This window comes from Mugil cephalus, chromosome 5, assembly GCF_022458985.1.
Source record: "Mugil cephalus isolate CIBA_MC_2020 chromosome 5, CIBA_Mcephalus_1.1, whole genome shotgun sequence".
NCBI classification, from domain to species: domain Eukaryota; kingdom Metazoa; phylum Chordata; class Actinopteri; order Mugiliformes; family Mugilidae; genus Mugil; species Mugil cephalus.
The window spans coordinates 19,636,924-19,661,054 of NC_061774.1; the positions used below are offsets into that span (position 1 = coordinate 19,636,924).

The 24,131-nt window shown below is 43.8% G+C and overlaps 2 protein-coding genes across 2 annotated transcripts; one reads left to right on the forward strand and one right to left on the reverse strand.

Moving 5' to 3' along the window:
- Positions 1-1,008: 1,008 nt before the first annotated feature.
- LOC125008433 (flocculation protein FLO11) lies at positions 1,009-9,766 on the reverse strand. Its single transcript, XM_047585663.1, has 3 exons — positions 8,887-9,766; positions 6,286-6,606; positions 1,009-5,951 (listed from the first exon to the last, which is right to left on the reverse strand). Exons 2-3 carry the CDS (start codon positions 6,589-6,591, stop codon positions 2,535-2,537), a joined length of 3,723 nt encoding a protein of 1,240 aa, XP_047441619.1. The 5' UTR covers positions 6,592-6,606; positions 8,887-9,766; the 3' UTR covers positions 1,009-2,534.
- Positions 9,767-10,544: 778 nt separating this feature from the next.
- LOC125008434 (charged multivesicular body protein 1b-like) lies at positions 10,545-15,655 on the forward strand. Its single transcript, XM_047585664.1, has 8 exons — positions 10,545-10,887; positions 11,074-11,171; positions 11,282-11,428; positions 12,646-12,714; positions 12,808-12,915; positions 13,034-13,077; positions 13,315-13,387; positions 14,976-15,655. Exons 1-8 carry the CDS (start codon positions 10,872-10,874, stop codon positions 15,018-15,020), a joined length of 600 nt encoding a protein of 199 aa, XP_047441620.1. The 5' UTR covers positions 10,545-10,871; the 3' UTR covers positions 15,021-15,655.
- Positions 15,656-24,131: the final 8,476 nt, after the last annotated feature.

A 24,131-nucleotide genomic window follows, 5' to 3' on the forward strand; every position in this document is an offset into this window, starting at 1 on the left:
ACTCCACCCTCCGCTCTCTGTCTCCCGCTCAGCTGCATTTTCTTATTCATCCATCACTCCATCCACTATCTTTTCATTTCACCCACTTCCCGTCGGCTTGTTTTCATCTCTCTCCCCCTCATTTGGTGTGTGGGTCTTCCCTGTTCTCTGTCGTGCTCTCTCTGCGCCCACAGTGCTCCCTGCCTGTGTCTCTATGGAAACCCTGAGTGGACAAGAGTGGCTCGGAGGTCTGCGAGACACTGATACAGACCCTATAGATCACACGCTCGCTTTCTTTCCCAGAGCAGCGCGCGTTAATCCGAGCATACATCAGTGCGAGGCTATACGTGTAAATACGTGGCGTGCAACCATCACCACAGCCCCTCCCTCGAAAAGGGACCCCCATCTCTTCTTATGCCTGTGACCTATCAGTGGTGTGAAGTGGGGGGGGGGAAGGATGGAGGCAGCGAGGGCGTAAGGAGGGAGCAGGATTGTTTCATTATACTGTAGGTCTCCTCAATTACTAGGTGGAGAAAGGCAACACCTGATGCCACCTCTGCACATATATTCCCATCTGAAGCGCGCACACATATATAAACACACTCCCCCCCGTTCCCTCTCCTCTTTCATTCTCACTTTCTCAGGAACCATATTCTCCTCACATTTGCACATTGTTGAGCCTGCCGTGTTGCGTAGTCCGTGCGTCATCTGGGCCCGAACACATCTGAAGGACAGGTGATTTGCGATAAGAGGCATCACACAGACTGAATTTCACGGCTTTGGGTCGCTCTCCTGGGCACTATCGTAATTTGACGGTCACGCTTAAGTGGATCATTGCGGAACGCAATCATTGGGAGGATATATAAGCTGTACAGCGTGTCATTTTTGGGGGAAAAGTGCTGCGGGGAGAATGGATTTGGCGCAAATACAAAAGAAAAAAAAGTGATATTGGAATTTTATCTCTCTTTAAAGCCAAGACGTAATGTAGCTACTTTGGATTTTGGACCAAAAAAAATGTTCTTCTCAGAGTTTTTTTTTTTTTTTTTAGTTTCCCCTTTATTTTATCAAATTGTACATGAATAAACTACAACAAAGGACTACATTAAAGAAGACATCAAAATGGGCAGCAGTAACAGGGGTCAACAACTGAACACACACCCGACCCAGCCCCAGGCCCACCCCATTAACTCCCCCAGTGCAGTGAGATAAAGACATGCCAATGATGTCTCACATTTAGGCACTTGATTTCCCTACCGAACCATCTTTGGTCATAGTCACTACTGAAGCGCGGCTTCAAACATGGATTCAAACATGTTTGAGGTGGATCTGAAATTGTTTCACGTTGGTTCTGGTGTGAATCCGAAGATGCTGCTTCACACTGAGAGGAATCATGAGTTTAGATGTAATTTTCCATCTAGACAGATCTGGATCTGTCATGTTTAGAGATGACCCAAAGATGGTTATAACCTGACCACCTCCATAGAGTAAACTTTTGCATTAAATAAATTAAACACTAATCGATACAATACTTCACATGATTACAGAAAGGACTGCACAAGGGAAAGGAATCAAGCAGTACATCTTAACACAGTTTACCTGATAACAATGCTGTGTATTCGCACACAATGTTCTGTAATCAATATGCTGTACAGTCTATTCCAAAGGCATTGTTGTTGGCATTTTTCTGTAAGAACAAACCGGTATGTTTACCACTAAGTATTATCTTGGAAAGTCTTGCAAAAATAGATCAATCTTTAATAAATTAAAAGCCTTTGCTGTGACTTTAGGATGTAATTAATTTAGCTAGTCATGCATCATCTAACTGTGTGCATACAGTATTACACATTTGCTCGTGTGTTTATATTTATGTGTGTGTGTTTGTGTGTGTGTGTGTTGTGCATGCGTGTGTTTTGATGAAAGTACTCTTCACATTGGTATACTTGTCCCTCCATCATTTTTCAGAATACACCCCCCGTCGGTAAACGAATAACAACATTACATTAAACTGTTTAAGAAGCATAGTAGTCACACAGTATTTGGCAGTGAGAGAACAGTCCTAATGTATCCATGCACAATATCAACCACAGGCAAAGTCCACATTCTGAACAAACCCATTAAGAACAACACAGTAAGAACATGAAAAGTGTACAAGAATGTAATAACCTGGAAGTGTGTTTGCATGTAAGTGTGTGTGTGTGTGTGTGTGTGTGTGTGTGTGTGTGTGTGTGTGTGTGTGTGTGTGTGTGTGTGTGTGTCAACAGCACAGTTGGCCTATGACTCATGCAGTGCATACAGCATTTTCTGGAATTTTTAACAATATCGGAAGAATTATTATTTTCCCACAAAGCCCATATAATTACATATAATCATGTTAAATCCCTACAGAGTACTCAGGGAGTTTACTGTAAAAACACACTCAGTCCCACCCCCATAGGTCTATTATAGACCAAGCAGTATATCCCTGGATTACATTTCTATTCTCCATTTCTTTCTTAATGGCAAGCACCATCCCCTTGGTCAATTGTGTGTTTCGTGTAAGTAAATGTATGCCTGTTTTAAACTAGTCCGGTCTGCGGGTGCAGATGCAAGGGGTACGGTTGGTATAGAAGAGTTGATCCCCCTTGGGGTATGTAGTAGCTGCAGTAACTGGGTTCTGCTAGATAGGGGGCACTGTGCTCAGCGAGGTACGGGGCAGGCTGGTAGAAGCATGTCACATGGTCTGTGTTAGGTATAATGTTCTGCTCTCCGAGAACCTTCAGCGCCAACACTGTGATCATGTTCAGTGTTTGGCGCCTCTCGTGTCCCATAAGACACACCGTGCTGTCGTCCACCACGCGACGCAGCGTCATCAGGTATTGGTACTTGCTTCTCTCCTCACCGATGAAGTGGTTCTTCAAGTAGGACAGGATCTTCCTCTGCTGCTCCTGCACATCTGGGAAATCAATAAAAAAGCGGGAGCACATGTAGCGCTCCAGTGTCTTTATCTGAGTCTCGCTGGCTGGTCGGTAGTCTCTGACCAACAGGTTGCTGTACTTCAACAAACCGCCACCTCGAATCTCCTCTGGGTTCCTGGTGGCGATCAGGCGGTAGCGCAGGTGGTCCATGGCTGCCTCAAAGTCACCGTACATGCTTTCTGCCAGGACTTCGACAGCAGGGACCGAGCCAGATGCCTGAGGGGCGTCACACTGTTCAGACTTGTCTGTGGTTACCTTAGGGGCCTCTTTGATCACAGGTGCAGAGCTGGATGCCTCAACGGTTTCTAAAGGGACAGAGTCCCCTGGGTCTCCAAACTGAGAGTTAGGCTGCACATGTGAGGTGGAGTTTGGGATTGTGATTGGAAAAGCGACAGGCTCGGCAACCTCGGGCAAAGGTGAGATATAATCCTGTTCCCTTTTATCCTCCAACTGTAAGAGAGGAACTCCTGGCTGAGGAGAGGGCCCTTTAATCTGTTCATCTGTGTCTGTGTTCAGTATCAAAGGCTCCATGTCTGGAGATACCTGAGGTACGAGGTCCTCTGAATCCACGGGTGGAGTGAGGCAGAGGAGAGGTGGGCTGAGACAGGGGGAAGGGGGTGTAAGACAGAGTGGAGGAGGGCTCAGGCTGAGCATGGGAGGGGTGAGGTACGGAGGTGAGCTGAGGCAGGAAGATGTAGGACTGAAGCTTAGGGGTGGAGAGCTGAAACTTGTCGTGGGGCTGACGGTGCTCAGCATCGAAGATGAGAGGCAGTGAGATGGAGGGGTCAGGCACGGGGGAGGGCTGAGGATGGGGGGCGAGGGAGTGAAGCAAGGAGGGGAGAGACTGAGTATGGGAGGGGTGAGACAGGAAACAGGAGGCGTGACACAGGAAATAGGAGGTGTAACACAATGGGAAGAGGAAGGTGAGCTAAGCGTGGTCTCTGATGAAGCGACGTTGGACTGGCCCACGTCCACCTTTTTGGTTTGTTGTTGGATTCTGTCATCAGCTTCATCACTGAGCTCAGCTTCTGAGGTATACACGGCTTCTTGGGGGTTGGACGCATCGGTTTGTGAAACTAATGTGTCCACCGTGTCAAGAGGCTCCAGTGGTTTGGGAGCAGAGATGGTTTCTCTAAGGGTGGACTGACTTTGCTCCTCAACATCATCTGTAGTTGGTGTCTGTTTTAGGCTGTGAACACTTTCAATTTTATGTGAATCATCTGTGTTTAGCTGAGAGGATGGTGAAGGAAGAGTGGATGACTCTTGAGTGAAAGAAGATGTGGGATCCACAGCTGAGACTGTAGAAGGGGCTGGGTCAGTGTCTGAGGTAAGGTCAAGATCAAGGTTTGAGGATATGTCGCTTGAAGGATCGGATTCGGGCCCTGAATTCGTTTTATCTGAGACACTGGTTGCTGGGGCAGATGTAGGGTTTGGCTTTGGGTTAAAGTCTTTCTCGCATTCAAGGGCGGGGCAAGGGTGTGGATCGAGACAGGACGCAGCAAGTTCACTGTCAGAGACTGGGCTGGGGTTCAGATTTGGGGCAACTTTTCTACACATCCTGCGAGGGGGTTTGGGAGAGGAGTGTTTGAGCACCACCATGTGAGACAGCCTCTCTGAGGCCTTACAGGAGAGAGAAGAGGAGGTCTTTTTGTCAGAAACAAGGCTGGGCGATGCAGGTAAAATGTCCTGAGTATCTGAAGCGCTGACTTCGTCAAGTGTGTTGGGTGTTTTTTCTGAGTTACCTGTCTGTTGTGTGCTGTGAATCTCTAATATGTCCTGTATAGCAGGCTGTGTGTTGCAATCTGTATGAATGGAAGAGGTGGCGCAGGAACAATCGATACCCTGTGTGTCTTCTACATGTTCTGCTTCTAATGCCAGGATCTCTTCTGTGGTTTCACATTTTTCTGCGTCATCTTTGCTCTCGTCTTCTATCTCCTCACTGGTCTTGGCTTCGCCGTCCCTTTCATCTGCTAACTGTGTCTCATTTGAAGATGTGCTAGTGTCTGGAGCAGACACGTGTTCAGCTTTATCTTCCTCATTGCTCCTCTGATCATCTGTGAAACACTCGGATAAGTCTGTCTTATCAGCCTGCTCTGTACTGTGAGGCTGTTCTGCGTGGTTTAGACACTCTCCTTGGGTTTTGTCTGAGGTTTCTGGCGTCTCAGACTGTCCCATCTGCTCTGTGAGTTCTTTCTGTTCATCGGGGGGTTTTGTGTGGTAAGCCAGTTCTTCCTGGACAGAAAGTTCCTTGTGATTTAAGTGTTCTGGTTGTTGGGCATCGCAGGGCTTCGATTGCTCCGACTGTTCCACCTCCGTTGAGAATTCAGTTTTGTCTGAGAGCTCAGGCTCATGTTTGAGTTCAGTCTGAGCTGGTGGTTCATTGCTCTCAGAGGTTTGTTTCTCTTCTGACAAAAGGTTCAGAGATGTCTGGTTGGTCTCGTTTAAGTTTGCCGTGTGTTCTGACACCTCTTTGAGGTCTGGAGGTGTTTTCTCTTTGTTTTTTTTCTCCTGTGTGGGGTCTTTTATTGGACTTAAATGTTTAGTGTGTTGTGTTAATTCTGCCTGAGACTCCTTCTCATGCACCTCATCTTTCTGTGTCCGGCTGATCTGAGACTCTTCTTTACTGAATAAGTCTTTGCCTGTGGACTTCTCCGCTTCTGCAGCACTAGTCTGATTGAGCACAGAGGGGGTCTCTGCAGGCTGGTCCATAAGATCAACTGTATTCATTTTGTGCTGTGAATCCTGTTGCATGTAGGACTCTAAGAGGCGGTCCAGAATGATCTGGAAGGAGTCTACGCTGAACTCAAACTGCCGCCTCAGGGCACTCACAAATTTGAGCTCCAAGTTTTTGCCACTGTTGTTTGAGAGTGAGATGAGGCTCCAGCGGTCGTGCTCATTGAAGACTTTGACCATTTTCTGAACATACGCCTCCTTCATTGTGGCGCTGCTGATCCGCTCCCTGTTGACCCCAGCAGGCAGGCAGTCCAGCAAGCAGCCCAGCACTGACTCTTTGATCACCTGGGAGAACAAGAAGTCAACAACATGACAGCTATAACTAATGACTGCAATCTGAGTGCAATTTTGCTTGTATTATTGAGTTGAGTATTGTGACATTATTGTGGTTTCATTTTCTCCATAATGCAGTTAAAAATATTAAAAGCACCAGTATGGCTTAATATTCTATAATTAAATTATGCTTAGGATGGCAAAAATATAATTATCAATATAGCACCAGAAAAATCAGTGCTCCAATAGCCCAGAGACAGACTGGATACAATACAACAGAATGATTATTGATTTTTTATTTTACAATAATGACACTTTTTCTAAGCAAGCAGAACCAAAATCGTACCTGGAACTCCTCCTGACTGGGCAACTCCACTCCAAAGATGATGTCCAGGTCCTTGTAGCTCGTCCCGTTGTCTCGCACAAGGACGTGGCTGGCTGTGGAGCCGTTCAGACGAACATCTCTAACTGTGATTCCCTGGTTCTGAAGCCTAGCCCGCACAGCTATGATGATGTCACGAGGACGCAGCTCCAACGTGGGAAAGTTCCCGCGGCCGTGGATCGGAACCACCTCCGAAAGAACCTGGTGGAGAACCTCCACCTGCTCTGTGTTCAGGCTGTGAAACCGCTGACTGGATTTTCTCTCAGACATGCTGCTGCTGCTGCCCTGAAGGGAGGGAAGGAGGATGTAAATTTGTTCATTACAAATCAAGCCAAAGTAATGTGCCATGCATTTAACTCTTGTGCTCTCTCCCCGATTCTCTCTCACACACTTAGCACTCAGTCACACTCATATGCACTCTCCCTGCCAGTAGGCTGTCTGCAAGTCACAGCTTGGCTGACAGCTTTTCCACAATGCTAATGTAACTGCTGTGTTGACAAACTGACACATGGAGCAAACCATGTAGATATGCTCCACATGAATATTCTTCCACAGTTGAACCAGATCACAACAAATTAGAAGGTGTGGGTGTCTGGGTTACAAGTGAGGAACACATTACAGTGTTTACTACCCATGACGTATATACTAGAACCCCTTATATACTAGAACCCCTCATAACACAGTAATGAATAACTTAAATTACATTCAGCCTCAGTCAGAGACAGTGGCTGGATCAGGATGCGCTTCAGTTCTTTCTCTTTTTTTAAACATTACACAGAATAACTAAAATAATACTACAAAAATGTGCAAGACAATAACAATTATGACCACAATGAATGTAAAAGCAGGCTAAATCTTTGTTTATTGATTGTTTCCAAAAGAGAGGCAAGGGTTAAGCTGAATGAGTCATCACCGGCAGACTGCATTAATCACACCAACGTCACTAATTAAAGACACACATCTGTTTTTGTGCCCGTGTGTGCAGCACATGCTGTGTGTACATTACAAACACAGACTCTTTCACACAATCATGGGAGCGCACACAAGCTTTTATGTAACACCTCTGAAGATTCTTACACAAATTGGAACAAAGTGGAATTTAATATCAGCCAATTATTTATTGTTTGCCTCTCACACATGTAATCTTCCTGGCAGCTAAACACTGCGTCCACACTCAATCAATCAGTCTCTCCGAACTAGACACTTTTTTTTTTTCTAATAAGCCACACAATATGTACCTAACCAAGTCAGTGCAAAGAGTCTCTGTGATGTGATTGAGTGCGTGATTGTGGTGCATCTGTCAAAGTGTTTTAGGGAGTGAGTGCTTGTGTTCAACTGTGGTTCATAGCAGCCCATTATGAGCCGTTGTTCGCTTTAATCAATAGTTGTCACTCAGTGGTGAAGCTGAATGCTGCTGAATGCTATGATTTGTCAATACTATCAGGCTAAACACTGGGATACTAATGAGCAGTAATGGGAAGCTTTCTGGTATCAGTTAGCCAGATCTCAGAGGGCTGCAGTCCATACCAGCCACAAAGAATCGGCTACAGGGAGTGTTTAGAAATCTTCCAATCTTTGCTGCATGTGTTTCAACAAACGATAAAGCAGCACTTTACTTCACAGCATATGCTCCATGCGAAGCTACAAAACACAGCCTTGACTTTTCTTTAAAAAGAACAGAGTGTGCTTACCAGAGAACACGGAGCTGCTAAGACACTGCCGCGCGGAGGAGAAACCTGCCTGTACCTGAGTCCAACTTTAACAGGTGAACTTCAGGTTGCAAAGTAATCCTACATCCACAGGCAGTAAACAAAGCTCAGCTGACACTGGCCACAAACACAAAGAAGTAAAACAGTGTGTTGTGGAGGCTGAGAGGCATTGCGGGACGACTGTTTTCCAGCTGGCCCCCTGTTTCTCCCCCCTCCCCTTTCGCACTCTTCTGCAAACTTGCAGCCTGAGTGACTCATCCAGGCGTATCGGCTCAGCACGCACATAATCTATGGCCACCGAAAACCCAGCAAATCTCTCATGGTGTAAAACAAACAATGATGCTCTGTAAACTTAGGCTGCGGTATTGGTCATAAAGCACACAGGAAAACAAACAAATCTGCCCTGTGTATGGAAAGAACTCCACGAACCGATTAGCACTTTGTGTCCCTGACTTTTTTTTTATTATTATTATGCAATGTATCCTTATCATATCTATGAATATTGTCCATATAAAATAAACAGCGGCAATGTTTACTGACTGTGTATAACATATGGAGTAGACATCTTTTAAAAATAGAAAATGTTACAGAAATAGTTTCATCGGGAAATAACTAAGCTGGGTGATATACTTCACCTCTGGTATAGTCTAGAATTTATAGGAATATGACCCGGAGCCCTTCCAGGTTTCAGCGTGCCCCGCTGCTTTTCACTCTAATCACTTAATAACGTACTTAGTTACACCTGAGATGCCAGGTGGAAGCAATTAACCGCAATTAAGTGCCTGGCAGGATAAAGGGCAGGAGTGTTTCTGAGTAGCAGGATTAGAAACTTCAGAGAGAGGGGACCGGTTCTTACCTGTTGCTGTGGCAGTCGAGGGAGCGACCGGCTCCAGGCTTGGTCAGCGGAACTGAACCGAGTGTATCCGCCGAGCTACAGGTCCGGACGGGTAGTGTGTCGTGTGCGTCGCGGGTTTGTCCTGAAGTCCCTACCCACTCCGGCGAGGCTCGGTGCTGATGCGGCTCTGTCCCTCGTGAGGAATGCGATGCTGGAATCTGCGCGCGAGTTCATTCGGGCGCTGTCCGGGAGGCGCGTGGTGCTGAAATGAAGAATGAAACGAGTCCTCGCGCTCTTGTTTTCTCCTTCGGCCGCCCGGAGCGTAACGCAGTTTCCATAGCGACCTGCCGTCATTCAGTTATGACTGGGGAGTGTGCGCTCGTACGTGCGTGTATGTGTGTAAATGAGTATACGTGTGTGTGTATGAGTGCTGTGTGTGTGTGTGCATGCGTTTGTGTTTGTGTGCAGGAACCTTTGCTCACAACAACGGCGGTGGAAGAGAGGGCGTTAACAAGTGTCAGGGATAATTTGGGCATGTGTGCCAGCTCCAGGAAGAAAAAAAAAGTTTGAAATGCGAGCTAAATTCAGGACCTGTCTATTGTGCTAGGTGGCAGGTCGGTTACTGGCATGATGAGTGTCGGTGTTATTGTACACTGGGTACCTACCTGGTCTGTCTGGGATATAACTCGAGTTAACCTAATACCAATATGTTACCCCATGACCTGTGCTGGAGTTGAGGCCAGGACTTCTCGGTTATAGGCGAACTTGCTAGTAAGCTTAACAGTTTGTTTTTGAGGGATCACACAGGCACCATTATATCTAACGGCGTGTCCATACAAAGTGTCAGCAGATACAGTATGAGTCATCCATGCTGCTCCCTCCCTCCCCCTGACCCAGCCGTTAATCCCCCCCTCCTTCAACCCCATCCCTCTTCAGCTGGATGCTTTACGCACACAGAGGTTTTTCTATCTGGACAGCCGATGATCCTCTTCATCCTCATGCTGCAATTTCCTGTTCATTTCTCCAACACCACCTTGCTAAAATCTCGTTCTTAGTGTGTGTGTGTATGTGTGCGTGTATGTGCGCGGGCGTCCGTATATCTACTCCAGACTCTCTCCACACGACACTGTACAAAACAAAAAACAAGCAAAGATTAAAAAAAACAAGCACAGATGTTTCACATTAACTCGTTAACGCACCAGAAATAAAGTGGAAAAAACGCGAGGAAAAGCATCGAGGCAAACAGCGAATGGCTTCGTAGAAAAGGTCAATTTACCCCCTCATAAAAAAATAAAAAAAACACACATGACGTCACTTGACGTGTACCACAACCTACCGGTACCGGGTACAAACTATTTTTAGCCTGGATGCAACTTGTCTGCTTAGGACACGCCGCGGCAGATCGTGACCGTGCGTGACGACGGTGCAAGGTGGCGACAAGCATCAAGCGATTGTATTCAAAGATAAAGATAAATTAAGATAATCCTCCCATCGTTTTCCGGCCGCAGTTCCAAATGTGTAGTCATACTTTCGGCGTAATTACAGAGACACATCCTCACGGACAAAATATCATATGTTACATGAACCTTTTCCGTATAATGTTTTGTTATTACATACAACTAGGGAATAACCATCTCAAATATGCAGGAAAATTCGGGAAAATCACGACCCCAGCGTCATTATTTCGCGCATGCGTAATGTACAAACTCCTAATATTTAACACCTTGTGTGTGCTTATTTTTTTCCCTTCCTGAATATTTTGTATATAAAAAATCTTATATGCTAAAAACGAAGACTCTTATTTAGACTGCAAGACAAACGCGGAGCTGCGTCTCCAGCTGAAGACAAGCAAATGCGGAAGTGCGCACAAGTGAAGCCTCTTGTCTCGTTGCATTGAGGAATACAGCCCATCAAAATCAAAACAAACAACTCCGGGTAATAAGCGAGTGGCTGGATGCTGTTTGGTTGTGCAAACTGAATATCTGTCCCAGAAAGAGACCTTCACCATGTCGAAAATGGACAGTATCCTTTCAAATTGTGTCGCCTTGTGTCCGTGACGATGGAGACATTCGCCTTGCTGCATCCGTAGCTACCAGCCATAAGCTGCCTTTGGTAACTAGCTATGCCTGCGACTTCTGCATTGACTAACTCGCAATATGAATGTATCACCACCACGAACAAGAACCGTCCCTTGACTAGCTTCTACAGAGCACTTGTTCAACCTCAAGTTTGCTGCCAAGGAGCTCCAGCGCAACTCTAAGAAATGTGACAAAGAGGAAAAGGCAGAAAAGAATAAAGTGAAGCAGGTTGGCTTGCAGGTTGAATTGTAGATTTGTTAGAGGCCGGCCGAGCTGGGTGACAATGCTGCTGCTGCTGCTGATGCTACATGTGCTATGTGTGCATGTCTGTTTCTCAGGCAATCCAGAAGGGTAACATGGAGGCAGCCAGGATCCATGCAGAGAATGCCATCCGTCAGAAGCACCAGTCCATTAACTTCTTGAGGATGAGTGCCCGTGTGGATGCTGTGGCTTCCAGGGTCCAGACAGCTGTCACTATGAACCAGGTCAGGGTGGCAGGTCATTTTCCGTGGGCACTTTCTATCTCTGTTAGACTGCAATAGCAAAACGATGAGGGGAAATTAGGATAAGAGGTTATTGCCCTTCATATACACTGTCCTACACTGTAATTTATGAAATGCAACAGGCCGAGTAGCTAAACACTGCATGAACCCAACTTTTACCTAGGTAGAAATCTACAGAAGAAGCTCCTGTATTCAGTCACAGTGCTGTAGTTTGTATTTTTCACATTTTATTTGGGAAATCCCGAACAAAAAACACTGTGGCACTTACAGTCACAGTAAAAACACAGTCTTCTAGCTCTGAGAAGGTTCCACGTTATGCTATATCTACAATACAAAAGAAAAGGTTTGTTACAGAACCTAGTCATGTGAGTTTCACATGAGCACAACCCACACATGTTCCTAATAAAATCCTAAACTCCCCAAAACGTCCTCAAGAAACCCAACGACTTATCTTATCTTATCTTATCTTATCTTATCTTATCTTATCTTAAGGACAGGCTTGCATGCTTGTTTACCCCCCAATTTACTCCGAAAACGACATCTTATTTCAAAAGCTGAAAAGCTGCCGAGTGCTGTCACTTCAGAGTCAACAAAAAGTGCCAGGAGACAGACATACAAAAAGACACCAATTACATAATGTCATTAGATGTACTTCAGACCTTAAGCTATTAGCTTCTCGCTCTTGTGAGAGTGACGGCTTCTTTTAAATTGCTTTAATTCAGTTTCACTATAGGAGAGACATCATTTCATGGAATAGAACTTAATGATATCTGGGTAGATGAGAGGAGAGCGTGAGTTCGTGTACTTGAAAAACACCTCTCGGTACTTTTCACACGTCTGTCTCCGTCTCCCTGTCTGTTAAATATCAGCACCATGACATTATTAATAAACCAAGAGGACGTAGCTTGTTCAGCTAATGGTAGGTTGGTTTTGAGAAGATTAGTCCTTAAGCAGTGTCATCCTTGAAACTATTAGGATGCTTCCAGGATGATTTTAGGATGAGAGGCAGTCGTGACTGAGAATCTCGTTAAAAAGGTTAAAGTGACACCTAGTGGAGGTATCAGGATATAGCTTTTTAAGATTTGCCATCTCCCTTTCTGACCACAAATACCCTGATTCTGATTTCTTAATCACAATTAATTAGATAGTTTAAAAAAAATGAGAAGCTCTAGCAATTAATTCCATCCACTTTTTCCAAGGTATCTAAGTCGATGTCTGGAGTCGTCAAGTCCATGGATGCTACACTGAAAAGCATGAACTTGGAGAAGGTAAAAAGTAAATCTGCTCCCTGCCACACACAAAGAAGAAAATAAAAAGCTCAACACAATTTAACACATTCCTGTCTCTATTTTTCTGCACAGATCTCTGCACTGATGGACAAGTTTGAAAACCAGTTCGAGACCCTCGACGTGCAGACGGCTCAGATGGAAGACACAATGAGCAGCACCACTACTCTGACGACGCCTCAGGTAACGGCGGCTGCAAGCAGACATAACAACCGTGACCTCGCCGCTGTTTATGAACGCAAACTCGCTCCATTTTTATCTCTTCGATTCCCCTCATTTGCTTTTGTTTTGCGTCCCGTAGAGTGAAGTGGATCTGCTGCTGCATGAGATGGCGGATGAAGCAGGGTAAGAAGTTCAAACCGTCAGAGAGCATTAACCATTAACAGCATTAGTGGACGGGAAAAGAAATAAAATACACATTGTACCGTTCTTTTAAAAAAAGCTAAAAAATCAGGCACAGATAATAAATTGCGACGACACTAATTTTAAACAAATTGTGCCTTTTATTTCCCCTATTTAGTTGATATACTTTAAGAAATGAAGCGGTGAACATGCTCTTATGTTTTTTTTTATTTTTTTTAGGCTGGATCTAAACCTAGAGCTTCCCGCAGGCCAGACTACATCCCTGGCTTCCTCTGTGGCGTCGACAGAGCAGGTAACACATACACCGATCTTTCTGCTGCCATTGTTTAGTGGGATTTTGCATCCCCTGAATAGAACTGGCACGTTATTTTTAGCAGTCACATTGGTACGCATGAACTACTGTCACCATAACCTGGGATTTTTTAAGGCCTCAGCTATTATTTTGAGACTTCCGGTGTAGTCGGTGTACATCTCAGCCAAGACATCTTGTTCTGTGAGGTTGTCATGGCCACCTTTATATGGATAATATCTCTTCAACCTGACTGAAATCAGTCTGATCAGAGATTCAGACTTTGGTCTTTACACAGACGCTAAATGATATTTCTGATAAGATCCTGTACGTGGGCCCCCAAAATACACTGCCAGTCAAGAGTAGAACAGGAGTCTTCAACTTTCAACGTCTCCAAACTGATGGAGAGTTTAAGTAGGGACCCCCTACCTACTATATGTGTTCTTTATTAAACTGGGCCTAGTGCTATTTATAAATATATAATTTTGCATTCATATTAAGCTATCCCTTATCCCTTTACTAAAATGTGTTAGATTCATGTTAATGTGAATTTAAAGAAGTTTAAATTTGTGGGGGAAAAATAAAGAAATATATATTAAAAAATTGTGTAATCAACCAAAGAAATTGTGTCTAGCCACTGTGTGGTGTTGAATCTATGTCTGCAACAACACAGCCCCCATAGAATCTGTTTTTGTTCGTCTTTACAAACTCTTATTTGAATAAGTGCTACCTCTGTGTTTCTGTCCTTTGGGCAAACTCGTCACGTTACCTGATGTTTAAAAAAAAATCTGTTCCAATCTAATCAAGGTTATTATGAGCTAGTATCTTCTTATAACTTAGTGCATTTTGTGCACAGCCTCTATTTCCCAGTTTGATTAAAACATGTGAACAAAAGGAGCCAGTCTGTTCTAGATGAGGTGGTTACAAGATGGTTTTTTGTGCACTACTAGTGTCCATATAAACGTTGCCATTCTTCACAGTCTGACGTGCAACTTGCGACACAAGAATTAAGTTGGAGCTGAGAGGCAACGTCTACACGCAGTTTACTCACAGTCATCAATTTAAAACCACCACAAGGCTGTTACAAGTATTTGATTGACAAATGTGATTAGCTTGGTTGCTGACGCATTACGACAGATCGTTCTTCCCTTTATTTCTCTCCACATGGACTCTACACCTGCGTGCATCTAAATCGGTGTTTAACGCTACAAATGACAAAACAAATGAATTTGCGTAAAGATTCTACATGTTCCTGTGCAGATCAAATTATTATTGATTAGTGTTGCACGAACTGCTATATAAGTTTTTCTATCCTTAACCAACTATTTTTTCCTGACTAATCTTGACACATGTACTTGTGATTTTCCACAGTTAATAGCGAGTTACTTCTCTGATGAAAGTCAAATGTCTGTGAAGTTTTAAACGCAGCAATTCTTTAATCACACAAGATCAAAAGATAAAAAAATACGTATAAGTACGCTGTTTGGATTGTCCACGCATGTTCTATTTATTTTTAGCTCAAGTCCTCGTTTCCTGATTTTCCCCCTCTTCTTATTTTTTTTTGCATGCTTGTTTCTTGTGTTGTCTCCAGGATGAACTCTCCCAGAGGCTGTCCAGGCTGCGAGACCAGGTCTGATAATGATGCAGAGAGGACGAGAAAGAAGCAGACGCGGGGAGTTAAAAGAGAAATGGATGCAATGCGTCTGTGAGTCTTGCGGCCTCTTCTGCGTTTTTTTTTTTGTTCTCTTTTTCTTTTTTTTGAGAGAAATACAAGAGATGCCTCGGAGCAGTCCGTTGTGAGAAAGGATGTTTACAGTCTTGCTACTGACTGCATTTCTCCATTGTAACGTTTGCACTCCTTTTACTATTATTATTATTGTTATGTAGCTCAGCAGTAGGACACGTATATGTTTCTTTTTTAAATGTTCACGGTTTGTTTTGCAAATTGTACTTGCATTTGTATTGTGGACAGATAATACCTCATTCAGAACTGGTTATGCAGTGTGTATAAAATGCAAAGAGCTATTTATTTATTTGTGTAATATTTGATCTATTCACTGACTGATAATGTATTGATAAGGGTGGGCTTTTACTGTAAATGTATTGTTTCTCCTGCATGACTGAGGATGTGGAGACCACTGGTAAACCCTTCTAATTTCATTTTTTATATTTGTCCTAAGAGGAGGGCTTTTGGCTGTGATGTTACTGGTTGTCCTCATGTAGCAGTGCAACGCGCTTAAACGGGAAGCCATTAAAAGAGTTCTCAACACATTTTTTTGTAATTTCGTATTTGTGTTTTGATTGTAACATGCACCTCGCCACATCCCTACACTTTTCACCCCCCTCCCCACTCTCTCCTCTCCAACAGGGAACAGATGAGAGGTCAAAGGTGTCACCTGTAGAGGAAGCGGCCTTCTGCCGCTCGCATGCCAGCAGTTCATTACACACACACACACACCACTCACCGAATCCTAGGCGGGAGGGGAGAGTAGGGCATGTCTCAGCTGGGAGCCATTACAGGTGCCGTCTGAGTCCACACACACACACACACACACACACACATATCTGTGCATGAACACAAATCCATACACGAGCCCTGTAGCTGATGGGAGCTCTCCAGAGTGACACTCAGCCACCTCTGACCCTTTTTGTGTCCTTCCTAATCATCATCAGCACGCACTTAACTACATCCACAATCATCATCAGTGCCCCCGGACTGACACGACCCTCTGTTCTTGCGTATTACCGGACACTTTGATAAGTTTGGTGGCTGCGGTGCGTTCGAGCGCGCATGCAGTTATCCCTCATTCGCCGCTGACCCCCGGTGATCCAACAGCTGTCAGTCATTTCTGCGTTGGGTTAAATCACCTGAAATTAAAATTCCACGTCTCCTTTGCTGTAAGGATCCACAAAATCTATCTGATGCTTTTTTTTTTCTCTTCTATTCATAACCCTCAGCGGACGTCTCTTCTCTTTTTCGACATGATTAAAGCTCGGAGAGTCTGCCAGGGTCTATTTGTCTCTCCGCCGTGCGCATCCCAACATATGTGAGGAGATGCGTCCACCAGATGTGCGGGAGTCCGGCTCCTGTGTGAGCACTGCTGAGGGGGGAAACCTGTGTTTGTGTATGTGTCAGGTGTTGATACCGAGCGACTCTCCTCCCAGTGTGCGCCGTCAACACCTTCTTGTCCCGGTTCCTTGAGGAGTTGTACTTGCTGACAGGCAGGGATCCGTATAGGGCTGGTGGTCCCGTCCCCGTGGCCGACCCGGGGGCTGCTCAGAGCCACACACGCTGGCTCGGGATAAAGGCTCTAATTGCAGCAAAGGGGATTGGCTGGACGTCTGTGTGATTCATACACAGGAAATGAAGCGCTGTGTTCAGACAGTTAGTCATGAGCTTGGAAACAGCAGGAAAACATACTGTATATATAGAACTGAAGCCCAAAATATAGTCTTGAGTGTATTTTTTTAAGGTGACGCTAATTTATTAGTCAATACTTTTAAGATAAATTCAATTTCCAATAGATTTCTTTTACATATGGAACAAGTTATAGGAAAGAGGAGACAAAGTGGAAAAGGACCATGATTTCAAAGCAACATTTATGAAAAATACATGACTAGAGTGTATTTATTTCAATTTAGAGACAAAAAAAGTAAGTAAAAAATTAAGATCTAAGCTAATTACACATTGAATATCTTATTTTGTTATGATTTCAAGATTAGAATAACTTGATAATCAAAAGAATAACTGGCAATTCAATCAATAATAATAAAAAAAATGTGGCGATGTGATGATTTTGGAGTTGTTGTGTTGAGCAGATTTGCTACATAATTAGTCCTAAATTACACGCTTCTCTGAAAGAAATAGGTCACGGGTCGCCAAAATACTGTTACCTAATGTCCTAGTGTGGATAAAAGTTCATTGAAAGCTTAAAACTGCATATTTATTGCATGTAACATACAACAATAGATCAAAGTGATGCAAGTCTTCTGGAAAAGAAAATTAAATCAGCTTTGCATAAGGCATGCTCTGTTTTATACAGCAGTATATACTGTTGTTTTGTGGTGTAACCTTTTCCTTTTTTTTTTTTTTTTACGGTGGTTAGAAGATCATGTTTAACCCTCATTTGTGTTATACTCTGTTATCATTGAGAGGAGTCAGCATAAAAAGAGTCAGTGTCAGCTTAAAGCAGCACTTTATAAGAGGAAGCTCCATGCAGTGAAGCAGCACCGGCCCTTTTTCCTCCTCTCCCCGTTTTATGTCTTCCATCTCCCCTTCAGCTTCCCGTTTGAAATATTCAATTACTAGCCGTGAAGGGTCAGGTCAAACACAGGAAGCTGAGCTGATTGGTTCTACTCGGATATCGATGGGCATGTGTGACCAATCGCTGCCGCCCAGGGCTTTCCCCAGTCTCCATCTGCTGACGCCGTTGAGTGTGTGTGTGTGTGTCTAATCGTTCCAGATCAAGGTTTCCCCCAGTTTCCACTCACCTCTTGACCATTGTATCCTGTCAGATGTGTTAACGCTGCTTTTAATCAGTTTTACTGTCTCATGCACACACACACACACACACACGCCCCAATACAGCTGGCCCTGTCCATCCGTCCTCTCCAGAGCACGCTTCATTAAGATTTAACCAATCTCCTGCTCACACCCTCACAACCTCTGTCACACACACCTGATCCTGCCACCCCTCTCCTCACCCTGTTAACCCCACTCGACTTAACCCTCACCTCACCCTCCCTGATATCTCTTACAGTGAAACAACCTGTGGACGTGGAACATGAAGCCTTGTCTTTTGCTCTTTATTGAAGCTGTCTGCGGGGCTTTGTGTCTACACACGTGAATGCAGTGTGACTTGTGTACCACATTTATCTGTATTTCACCTTATCATGACCAGATCTGAATGAGAACTGTTGCTGAATCAAACACTGATCCTGTGTCGCTGCAGATCTGTGACAAATTTAGCCAAGCTAGTGGAAAAAAGCTTGAAACAGGACACGGGCTATCTCAAATATATTTGTGTTCCACTGACTTTTCGTCTGAGAAGATCATCAGTCAAAATGTTTAGTTTTCATGCTAAACTTATCGTTCCGATGCACCTTGTGCTTGGCAAATATTAGCATGCTAACATGCTAAAGCAACATTGGGGCTGAAATGTGGCTGAGCAGAAACAGGACGTAGCATAGCACTGTACTTGCAGTATTCGAGTAAAGGATCGAGTCAAGACGGCATGCCTACTAATATATATATAATTATGTGATACTTCTTTTATTTTTCCTGAAAAAGCAGTATTCAGTTCTATGAAATGCAATTTTAATGGGAAATAATGACGTCTCTCATCATTGTAATGTACAAACTTCCAGAAGGTTATGGTACAGTTAACATGCTGTGACTAAAGCGTGGCTCACTTAGCTGGTGAGTTAATCCTCGGTGAAGCAGCGAAGATGAAGGGCTTACTGAAAACGAACGAAAAGGGACTAGAGGAGATCCACTAATAGGATTTATACTTCTGGAATTACACTATTATTATTCCAATGCATACGACAGAGCAGTGCGGGTGAGGAGTGATCTGTTGGAGTGTGTGGTGCATATGGTAAAACACTCTGCAGGTCTGCTGTTAGTCACACTCCCGCGTCTCAAATTGAATTAGCGCTGACAGCGCACAGCGCCAGCCGCACGTATGTGTGTGTGCACTGGGGGCACTGGTTGTTGGCAAGCTGACCGTGTGCGTACGTGCGTGTGTGTGTGTGTGAAACCCAAGAGAAAGAGGGCCTTCCCCCTGAAATCAATTAAGCGAGTATAGGTCTGTAGTTGTGGGGTGAGAGGTGCACATCCTGTAGAGGGCAGCCCAGACAGACAGCACCATCTGGGGCAGCAGGCGGGTCGACCCTGGGTTGAGACATGAAAGAAGCGAGGCAGGCATAAGAGAAGAGGAGAGTGCAGGCCACCGTTAAATCACTCCGTTCTCTCGAGCCCGTAGCCCCAACCCCAGCCCCACGTCTGCCATCTGATACATCAGCCACAGAGCATCATTCTCACTCCATCGCGCCCCTGCTCTTTTCTTTTTCTCAAGAGTGATAACCTGTCATGCACAGGAAGCAAAAAGAGGTAAGAGCGATATATCCCTCTGTCAGAGATAGGGGCAAAGAGAAAAAGAGTATCTCACATCTCTTGTTCCAAAAGGGTTGATTTATAGGTTTGTATTGAATAAAACTAATGCCAGAGCCTCTTCCTCTCTATCTCTATCTCGCACACACACACACACATACACACACACACACACGTAGAATCCCCCTATGGCCCATCAGACAACGGGAGGAATTAGTGCGCACGCTTTCTCTTAGGGGGAGGGACGTCTCCCCATGATGGACAGCCCGGGTCAGAGTGTGCGTTGTGTTTGTTGGTCATAAGCTAAGTGCTGACAGCCCTCTTCCAGCCACCCTGCACTAAAAGACACAACTCCACTTATAATAGAAAAGAGTGTACAGAAGGAGTAAAGTGAATTTCCTACAACCACGGTAAAACAGGGTATTTCATGCTAATTTAAAATGATGGTGACAATGTAAAAGTGTATAAGAACGAAGGTATTCACTGCAGAATGTGCATATGTTATGGAAATACTGTGAGGAGAGGAAAAAATCTTTTTGGATTTAAAAAAAAATCTCTAAATGCATTGTCACAAATATACTCATCGTGTCCTTTATGTTGTACTGATATGAATGTAGTGGATTAAAGTGCAGTACGTCCCTGTGAAATGTGGGCAAAATGTGAGCAGGAATAGGAAGTAGCACAGCACCGCCGATCGAACAAATTAGTTTGAGACACAAACATAAATGAGACTTGGTGAAAAGTAAGGAGTTGTGAGGGGGAGTGCACGAGCTGTTTGGGTGATTAACACGTTCTCTGATGAACGGCGTACGTTCTGATGGAACGCTCAGCAGGAAAACCTCAAAACACACACACAGGCATGCGGGCCAGCTGCCAGGCCACATGTTAAAACTGTTTGTCCTCTGCTCGTCTAACCTCTGCTCCTCAAAGACACGGGCTTGTCAGTGAGCACATGCCTATGCAATGCCCCAGTGACCTTTGCCTGTGCACACGTGTGGCCGTACTGCAAGGGCGTTCAACACAGAAAACCCATGGATGCTTCTGGTTCTATCATTGCTCCGTTTAATTATGAGAGACTTGTGATCGCAAGAGACTGGGATCCCAAGGTCTATATTTGTAACGGGGACGGTGTTGTAGATAGAACTGCAATAATCCTAAGTGGAGCTCTTTGTAACTATGCAGCGCATGGCTGCTTGGTAGGGCAGTAGAGGAGCGCTTAATAACTGTTAAACTGTTCTTGCTTTTCACATTACTCACTGACTGTAATTCAATTTCGGCCACAGCTGGTTTCACTTTCAACTTTACAGCTGAGCTCAGTCATGTCTCATAATCCGACCTGATAAATAACCGGCTTTTATTAAGTTTGCAGAGAAAATAGCATCCAGTACAAACCTTCACAAGAGACTCACACAGCTAAGTATGAGCGAGGCTGCAGGGCATGAAGCTGAGCGGGCAAAGGATTCTGTGTGCATGTGTGTGTGTACAACTGAGTGCCTGTCAGCGGGTGTATGGCAACTATTATTAGGAGATAACTGACACGCATGTGTTTGTGCAACCTGTGTGTGTGTGTGTGTGTGTGTGTGTCATGTATGTTAATCTAATGAAGGCAGAGTATATTTGTACATCCAGACTCTCTGCCGAGCTTCTCCCCTGTTTCGGCATGCCATTTCACATGATTGGAAACAAATGACTTCGGGGTCAGATTTCTCTCCCTTTACTGCCTGTCAATCACTGCAGAATGGCGCCGAAAGTTTCCCTCCTCGTGTTGTTGCAAACTTGAATCAGCGCAGTTTCCATGTTATTTCAGCCACCACCTATAAGAGGGCCGTGTTGACACGTTGTAAGCAAACTGATGAATTAGATCGACGAGCAGACTTGTATGTTCATCAAAAGACTGGTCAAAGGCTAACACACCAGAATTTGCTTTAGCTAACAAATATCTGTATAAAGACTCATATCTGCCTGTACATTACACTTTTTACGACCAGCTTAGCCTGGCATACAAATTAGAGAGATCTCTACTTAACAAACAACCAAAAACTCAAAACTTTACAAATAACATCATGTAATAACATTATGTCCTTAAAGCATGTCATGTTATATCTTGTCAGTTTAATTCCTAGACAAATTGACATGTAAAAATTATAAGAGTTGGTAGCCCTAGCAAAGAAAATACCCTGCCCCATAACTATAGAAAAATGGACTCCACTTCCTTCTATTGGGCAACGTGAGGCTAATATCTGCGGGGATACAGGTTTTCTTTAAAGAAAATAATTTGATGTGTACTTTTGTGTTTAATTTTTGGCCCAAGACCCATCCACTAACATGAAGGAGGTGGAGTGTATGATTTATACTGCAGCCAGCCACAAGGGGGAGCTCTACTTGCTTTGGCCACGCCCAAATTTGGGTGAAGACAAATCACTGGCGGTAAACACAAATCCTGCCACAGTCAGTGTTTGTTTTGCGCTGTTAGCATCGTCCACCAGATTCATGGCTTGAGGCCATACATTTCTTTGGTTTTTGTACCTCTCTCTCTCTCTTGAGGGGAGCAGAAATCTCAGAGTTTTGTTTTTTAAAACAATACGCAATGCAGCATTGTGTTTTTCACATAATGGGGCATATCCTTTTCAGGTTACTGTCTTCTATGGAAATCACACAACCTTTGTAAAAATAACCATTATTTTAAACTCCTGCTTTTAAACACATGTAGCATACTAATTGTTTGTTTCTGCTAAGCTAAGTTAGCAAGCCTCTGTATCAATAGAACGACAGACATAAGACAAACTTCTCATTTAACTCTTAGAAAGAAAGAAATCATATCCTTAAATGTCTAACTATTTGTTTTACTAAAAAGGTTGGTTGCTTAATTTATTGCTTAACTTACATGATGATGTTTTTTTTTGGTGTTTATTAGGGGTTGTACAAACTAGTCGGTTAGTCGATTAATCATGATGTCCGCTCTTTCACTGATCACGTGACAAAAACAACATGGACGCCTCTGCCCTCTGAGAAGACAGGTGAGCACACCGGTGGGTTGTCGCAGCAAACTAGCAGTGCTTCATCAAGTGTATGGAAACAACTTCACCGAGGATGAAGCCCATTCTACCGTGACATCCAAAATATGTAAGTCGGCCCTGAAATGCAACACAAGTACGACTACAAGAAGACACACTCATCTGCTAACGCTAACAGAGGAACGGCCCAAATCCTTTCGACAGCAGTTACTTAACACCTTCACTAAACGCGAGAAACAGCGGCAGCAAATCAACAATTTACTGGTGAATTCAATCGTCTGAAGTAATTAGACTTTTAATTGCAATACACGGAAAAGGCTTCTTACCAGGGATGTGCGATACCAGTATTTTCCCTTTCGATCCGATACCAAGTAGTACCAAGGCTAATATCATGATACCGACATTGATACTTTTAGGCGTCTACTTATGTATGGAAACAGTGACGTTTGCAATGAACATTTGTGAATGTAATTATGAAAAACGTAGTTTACTCCTATTTATAAGAATTAAACAAGCTGCCAAATATCAGACTTCTCTTTGATCAGAGCAATTAAAGACAATCTGCCAATCAAAAAAAAATCTCTCTCAAACAAAAATGAAGATAAAAACAGTTGTTTTGTCAACCAAGGTCTCTATCTATCCTTCCCTATCATTTCCCCTTTATGTGTTTTTGTTAAGAAACAACAGCAGGTGGACATGCTCTATGTGTATATTCTTGTGATGGGCTCTGTGATGTATTTTCACTATATACCTGGATATTTCCTGCCTCTCTGAATTTAAGGACCTCCATCATAGAGGTCTGTCTCAGGTGTGGGGGGCATTTCCCTGCGCTTCCTCTCTCTCACGCTTTTTACTTTTTTAGAATTGATTACAGACTCCGTGCCATAAAAGTAATAATCTTTCTTGTGAAAGTGAACTTGGTATCGATTCTAAAAGTCACGCATCTAGATTGGAGGTATCGATATTTGTGGGTCGATACGATTTTTTTTTTTCTTAAAAACCTGGCCTCACTATCCCATTTTACAACACGCCATAAAGTACCATTAAATGTTGACGTTTTATAGGCTAAACATATCTGCAGTGCAAAGCATTGATAAGATTGTTCTATTAGTTTTTGCATTGTTGCTGTGGTTTTAGGGCGTGTTTTTTTTTTTTAGTTTTGTCATTGATGTCAGTGAATGCACCATGGTGCAGACACATAAGTTATTGTAGAGTTGAGTTTGCCGAGCAAGAGGCACATATTACAAGTGTCAACATGTCGGTTTTTATGGTGTTCGCGTGGGCTACAGCTGACAGAAGTTTGTGTTCAAGCTTGCAGAAAAGACCTTACATTTTTTCATCCAGGTCAAGAATATGGATTTAATTGTGGCAAAGCATTACTTTCTGCTATTAGCAGTGTTATTGGCGACTAGTCGACCTTCACCACATAATAGAAAAAATCTGAAGTCCTTCCATCCCTACTATTAACATGTGGCAATGCTTTTAATTACAACGGCTAAAGTGATAAATATGTCATGCATTCATCTTCAGAAGTTGTAACCTTTTGTTTTTGGCACGTCTTCTCGTTATATCTTATTTCCCTACTCTCTGGTGTCCAGTAATTTTCAGTTCTAAGTAAGAG

Coding starts and splice junctions, on each gene's coding strand:
- LOC125008433 (XM_047585663.1), bottom strand. CDS start 6,591: ATGTCTGAGAGAAAATCCAGTCAGCGGTTTCACAGCCTGAACACAGAG. Junction 5,952..6,285: donor CCAGTCAGGAGGAGTTCCAG/GTACGATTTTGG, acceptor TTGTTCTCCCAG/GTGATCAAAGAGTCAGTGCT.
- LOC125008434 (XM_047585664.1), top strand. Junction 11,429..12,645: donor CAGCTGTCACTATGAACCAG/GTCAGGGTGGCA, acceptor ACTTTTTCCAAG/GTATCTAAGTCGATGTCTGG. Junction 13,388..14,975: donor CTGTGGCGTCGACAGAGCAG/GTAACACATACA, acceptor TGTTGTCTCCAG/GATGAACTCTCCCAGAGGCT.